The following is a 6,361-nucleotide window of genomic DNA, read 5'->3' as shown; positions in this document are numbered from 1 at the left end:
AGACACTTCGCAAATTTCAATTAAAATTAAGAACGAAATCAGCGACAGGTAATGTCCACGTTTCTCCCTTATTTGATTGGTTTTTCCACCATTCAATGGCAGTGTGTGTGTGTGTGTGCTACCAATTCAATTTCCCAGCCAAACGTTTTCCTTTTATTTTTATTTCATTATGTATTTTTTCCTGGACTCTGGACTCCCCGCTCTCCCCGATCTCCCGGTACTTGCGATTGTATTATAAAGCCTCTCATATTCTTACCAGCAGCAGTCACAGATTGATTTTGCTCTCCTCTGTCCTCTCCTTCCTATCATCTTTTTGTTGTGTGTGTATTTCCTTGGAGACAAACTGGCCCGCCCACAGGACTTGCGTTTTTCATCCAAACTTCAAAGAACTTTCGGCTGCCGCTGAGCCTCGAGTGTCCTTGCCGTGTGTGGTCCTCGGCTTATGCTTCTTTTTTTCCATTTATGTTGCGTTTTTCTGGCTTCGGTTCTGGGATTCAATTTTTCTTGTTTCGGCTCAGTCGGCCTCAATTTGATTTCCAAAAAAATGGCAAAAGAAGATGAAGAATCGAGCGGTTTTGAGGTGTGGCACAGTCGGCACTTTTGTGGTTTCTGGGGGAAGGACTTCTGAGTGATGGCGATGCTGGAAGGTCAAGGGGATGGAAGCTTCTACGAGAGATCTTTTGAAGGGTATGGCATTGAAATTTCTGTAGCATCTTTCATGACTCGATTATAAACTCCGAAAATACAAATTCATTCATATATGTAATCATCAAAATTGTGTGTTTTTTTCTGAGAGTTTTACCGAGAAAATCAACTGCTGAAAGTCAACCAATATCAATCAATTAATCGCTCATCATGGCCGAACGAGTTGGAGGACCCTTGAACTTGTACATGTTTGTGTTGCACACTGGCCTCCTGATGTCATTCTTTATTATGAGCGGCATTATGCAATGGATGCTCCTTTGCATATACATGAAGCATGGACATATCGTGTACACGATGATTTTATTCTTCGCCGCTCTGTTGCTGCTCACCTGCATACACTTTAGCGAGTTCCTCAAGTACGGCAAGCCATGGAACTACATCGCCATTCTCACTTGCTACGAACTATTGACCCTGGGAGTCACTAGCTTCATTGTGGACAGTAGCGCTGGCGCCGCGATAGGTGTCATTATGGGTGCAATTTTAGTCTGGGGTGCAATTCTGGCGGGATGCTATGCCATCATTCGTTTTGTCAAGTATCCCAATCCCTACATATTGGGCGGCGCTGGCGTTGTGGGTCTGATGATCTCCATTACCATGGTGGCCGTCGATCAGGTCCTGGATTCCAGGGTTTGCGGGGAAATAGCCCTGTTCATTGTGTTGCTAAGTGTCATCACCATGCTGGTCTCCCATGTGCTGATGACCTACGACAGCAGAGACGTACTCACGAAGGTGGATACCCTGCTGGTGGCCTTTGTGCTCTACCTTAATTATGTGATAATTATGGTGATCATATTCATTTTCGTCATCCGCAACAGGCGCTACAAATACGTGGAATGTACTACAGAAGTCACTGTGAAGCGCGCAATCGAGGCTACAGAGGCGGTAACATATTTCTACAAACCTGCATGGGAAATTGATTGACGTGTTGGAATGCTGCAACGCCCACCTACCCACCCATCGTTCAACAATGATGCCGTGGAGATTCTCTTTATTTGGTGCAGCACATGAATCATCATCTAGCCTCAATCACGTCCCTGACTCATAATACCTACGTGACTTGCGATCTGAGTTCGATTTCTGTTTGTGGAAGTCCCCCATATTTTTGACAGATAATATACGTACTTGGTTTCATAAACCTTTCAATAAATTAAGTTTGTGTTATTATTTGTATTACTCAAGGATTGTCAATTGAGATATATGTATTATAAGGAATACCTCTCATCTAAACTATTATTATATATCTTGTATATATATCTATTTTATATCTAGATCTAGTTCAAAACCAACGAAAGCTTGTGTTAAATTTTGAAAATAAAAAGCTAACATTTTTAAAGAATTTAAAGGACTGGTAATAAAAACAAATGATGCTTTCTGGTCACACTGGTCAGCCATAAATTAAACTAGAAAAATATTTGCCAATTGGAATTGCACAGGAAGGACGCAGAATGCCCCCCCCACCGCCCCACACACAAACAGAAAGCTGATATGGCTGTAGTCGGGGGTCGGGAGAGTCGCAAGAGGAAGAGATGCCATGCCGGCAATTGAAATTGTCGTCATTTCTGTTGTTATTGCTAGGTTTTTTGGTTCGCAGCAGCGGATGCAATTCCTACAAAATGATAATTTATGATAATGATGCTTCCGTTATGGGGCGCACAAAACTGGACACACAGGACACGAGGACATTGAGAGACATTGGATTGTGGCATGCAGCATAAAAATCACCGAGCCAGAGGGGCGATACTGTGTGGGGGGCTATGGCGAAAAATTTGCCCGTTTTCATTCATTTTACGGGGTCTGGCCTCGCATATTTATTGATAATTTCCGTGAATTTTGCAGCAGTCAAGCGAAAGCGGAAGCTGTGCCATTTGCTGCACGCCTGCCCAAAAAAGGACAATAGTTGCGCCATGCAGCGGACTGTCTGGAGTGCCCAGAGTGTGGGCCATGATGGGTTACGAGGCTGCGACAGTGCCAGGCCCAAATCAAAGTGTGTGCCTATCGATTGTCTAAGCGTTTGTCTAAGCAGACTGTCTCCCTCAACAATTGTTTCGACTGCCTGCCCCTGAGTATTTATGGGTTACGCTCGGGCAACAATGGGCCCGTCACGTCCATTGTCTCTGATTATCAATAAACATTAGCCAGACAAAAGGATGACTCTCGCCATTGGGCGAGCAATTCTAATGACCTTGAAAATTAGTTCCTGCACCCATCTAGGATCCAGCCTCCCTCTATTCCCTCGTACTCATAAGCCCACAAAAATCGTTAATTATTGTTTATTATTTATCGTTGATTGCATATTAATTGTTTTCGCTTTATGACAAAAATTGCATTTTAATTTGAAATTGCCAGCATATGGATGTCGGCCGTCGGAGGTCAGACACGTTAACATATGCTGGGTCTCAGCTCATTGCCGATGCACTGCATCCGCTTCTGGTCAAATGGCAGGAAGATGCATTAAGGCCACAAATAGTGTGGGACAAACCGACAGGAAGGACACCGTGACAGCAGCCAGACCAAAGAGCGGCTATAATGAGCCGGGAATCATTTGAATTATTATCGGAACTTTAATCATGATGGAATTATATTATATTATTTACTACGTGAATGGATGTGCTAGTGGCGGATGGGTATTAAAGCGGAATCTGTTTAAGTTATTGATAATTGTTACGGCAGAAAACGCAGTGGCAGCCCTAAATATCACTTCGCCTAACAGCACAGACATACGACTCGGTATATAGCTGGATATATAGCTGGGATCGGAAACGATTCCTACTGAATGTTACAAAGCTACACATCCACCACAAATCTAATATAACCCCTATACTCTTTAAGTATCGGGTATATCGCTCATCCGAAAGTGTTGATTGGTGCTATGGATAAAGAATCAAATGTTATGTGTTGCACATCAGGTAAAGTGCAACTGCCAGAAATTTTAACAGCTGGTATAAGTATTCGCTTGATTCGTCTGCCATGTGCTACATCACTACCAGTTTTTTGCCTTCAATTTTAACTATTTGAGAAGCCTTGGTTTGATGATAGTTCACACGATAGGCAGGACAGGGTTGAAATATTCTGAAAATAACACGAATTGAATTGTATCAGAACTTTTTTAACATTCTAAAATCATAGGGATCCATCGACGACCAATATTTAAAGAAAAGATTAGGTCTATTTGCCTAGGTAATAGTCTTTAAACTCCTTGAAATATTCTCTTCAGATATATAATTAGAGGTTTCCATTAATATTTATTATAATCGCGCAGCTATAGTTCCGTGGCTTCCATATTCCCCGTTTAATCTATTTGTTATCCCAGAAGCATACCCTTGTCAGACGAGAAATACCCATTACAATTATGAATTTATCACCATTCATTTATGCCATTCTTCCTACAGAAGAGAGCAGCCAACTTTTGGGCTATCAAAGCACGAGGGCAAATTTGTTCAGCTGCATTGAGCTCAGCTACTCATTTGCAAGAATTTAAAGTGCACTTGCCAGTTGCATGTGGAATGGATATGGAAATAGTTTTCCCTTATCTGGCCGGGGGTTTGGATTCGGGCTGGCAGCAAATGGAGCCAAAAGTTATAGACGAACAGGCAAATGCAGGAGACTTCCATTTCCTCCATCTCTGGGAAGTAGTTCCATCAGCGACTCCAAAAGAGGCAACAAAAAAAGGACCAACTTTCGTTGGGCATAATGCGAGAGTCCCACAGGGAGAGAGAAGTGTTTGGCATAAAGTTATGCGCCAGCCAAACAACAATAAAATAATATAATTTTTTTGTTTGCAAAACTCTCAATTGGAGGATAGGATGAATTTTTTTTTTCTTGTTTTGGGGCGAATACGTGTTGCAGGCGAAGCCTTGCGTCCTTCTTTTTTTTGGGGCAATTCGCGACTTGCGTTCGACGCTTGGTCATAAACTTTTGAAGGAATATCGAAAGTTTCTTCCTGGCATCGCGCTCTCGGCTCGGCAAAAGCTTGGGAGCTGCGCGAGAGACACACAAAGGCTACAAAACTTATAACGAGAAAACTTTGGCACTTGGCAAATGCGCGATAAAGAAACAAACAGAACAGAACAGAACGGAACAAAATAGAACTGAGAAGCATACATATATATCTGGAAGGGAGAGGAGATGAGACGCGCTGAGATGAGCTGGAGCCGCGGGGAGGCGGCAGTCGGCGAAAACTAGAAGAAGATGCCTCGCAGTTGATACGAGGCAGAGGTAAACTGGCTAAAAACAAAATGGAAGCTGATAAAACTGTCTTTGGCGATGGCGAATTATGGTTGAACTACGATTACAAGGAACTCATAAGGGTCTCCAGAAAAACTACTCTCCCATCAATTTAATTTTAATTAAAATAAGTGGAAAATTAAATTAAGGTAATGATAAATAAATATAATAAAATAAAATAAAAACAATTAACTTAATGCTTGTTGGTTGTAAGAAGAGTATGATTTCTCTGGAGAAAATATGTTTAAGTTATGTTATTCATAAAAGGAGCTCGAATTTGTTACATTGATTACATGAAATGAATAAAAAATCTGGGATTCCAGCAGCACAAAATCGTGTCCGTGAAATTTTATTTTAGAGATTTTATTTGTATTTATTTGATAATTTATATGAATTATTTACATGAATAGAATTAGGTTTACAAAATCTAAATCCACTTAAAAAAGCCATCTCGACTTGGTTCTTCGGATGAAATTTTGTTGTAATCAAATCCATGTACATATAATAATATATTTTATTAATCCAAAATCCTTTGGAGAAAAGTTTTTAAGTTTTTAAAAGTTATTTTTTTAGTTTTTTATGCTGCTACTTTTGTATAGAAACGTTTAGCATATATAAGTTATGTTACAAATAAAAACAGCCGAATGCAAATAGAATTTTTTTACAAATCTAAAGAAATTTATACCAACAAAATGAGCAACACGTCAGCATGTAAGTGTCCCATGGCAATTCGGTTATACCCATGACAGGATATAGGAAACAGCATATAGCAGAGCCAGCGATTGGATAAAAACTTGCTCAACCTCAGCCCACAGAGCATCGGGGTTCGAGGCTGGGACAGGGGGTTCGGGATTGGGTTGGATGGCTGGCGAAATATAAAACTTCGGCAAAAGCAAAATTGTTCCCTGACAATGGAAAAGCAGAGGGAAAACTCAAGAAAACTCATTCGCGCGCATTTCAACTAACTAGCAGAGTGGGAGGGTTGGGGTGTGGTGAGGGGGGGTTGCCAGTAAGGAAAAACTGGCAAAAATTATTATTTACGCACGGATGGTGTCATCTAATTATGAATTCATTTTCATTTTGTATACTAGCAGCATACTGAAGCAACAACAACGGTTCCCTGGGTTTCCTTGGGCTTCCTTGGGCTTCTTTTTTGGTTCTGGGGCCGGCTAAGAAATTAACAAAATGCGACCGCACTCGGACAATACACCTGCAGCAGCAGTGCCGTTGCAGGCATCCTGATCGTCATTCCCCACATTATTGCGATGCTGGTGGCACTGGGGACTGCCTGCTTTTAATGCAATATATTTTCCAAGAGATTTTCCAGGCACCCGCGACGATAAAAAGTTTCGCTGCACGCAGCATTTTTACTATTTTGCATTCTGCAGCTCTGCTGCATTTTGGCTTAGACCAAAAGCCAGGCCAAAAGAAA

At 41.4% G+C, this 6,361-nt stretch overlaps 1 protein-coding gene across 1 annotated transcript; it reads left to right on the top strand.

Annotated features, from left to right (window-relative positions):
- The first annotated feature begins 713 nt into the window (after positions 1–713).
- Positions 714–1,875, top strand: LOC4816100 (uncharacterized). Its single transcript, XM_001355774.4, has 2 exons — positions 714–1,434; positions 1,521–1,875. Exons 1-2 carry the CDS (start codon positions 856–858, stop codon positions 1,620–1,622), a joined length of 681 nt encoding a protein of 226 aa, XP_001355810.4. The 5' UTR covers positions 714–855; the 3' UTR covers positions 1,623–1,875.
- Positions 1,876–6,361: the final 4,486 nt, after the last annotated feature.

This window comes from Drosophila pseudoobscura, chromosome 4 (assembly GCF_009870125.1).
Source record: "Drosophila pseudoobscura strain MV-25-SWS-2005 chromosome 4, UCI_Dpse_MV25, whole genome shotgun sequence".
Lineage (NCBI taxonomy): Eukaryota > Metazoa > Arthropoda > Insecta > Diptera > Drosophilidae > Drosophila > Drosophila pseudoobscura.
This window is presented reverse-complemented; position numbering and strand designations above follow the sequence as displayed.

Coding starts and splice junctions, on each gene's coding strand:
- LOC4816100 (XM_001355774.4), top strand. CDS start 856: ATGGCCGAACGAGTTGGAGGACCCTTGAACTTGTACATGTTTGTGTTG. Junction 1,435..1,520: donor GCAGAGACGTACTCACGAAG/GTGGATACCCTG, acceptor CATCCGCAACAG/GCGCTACAAATACGTGGAAT.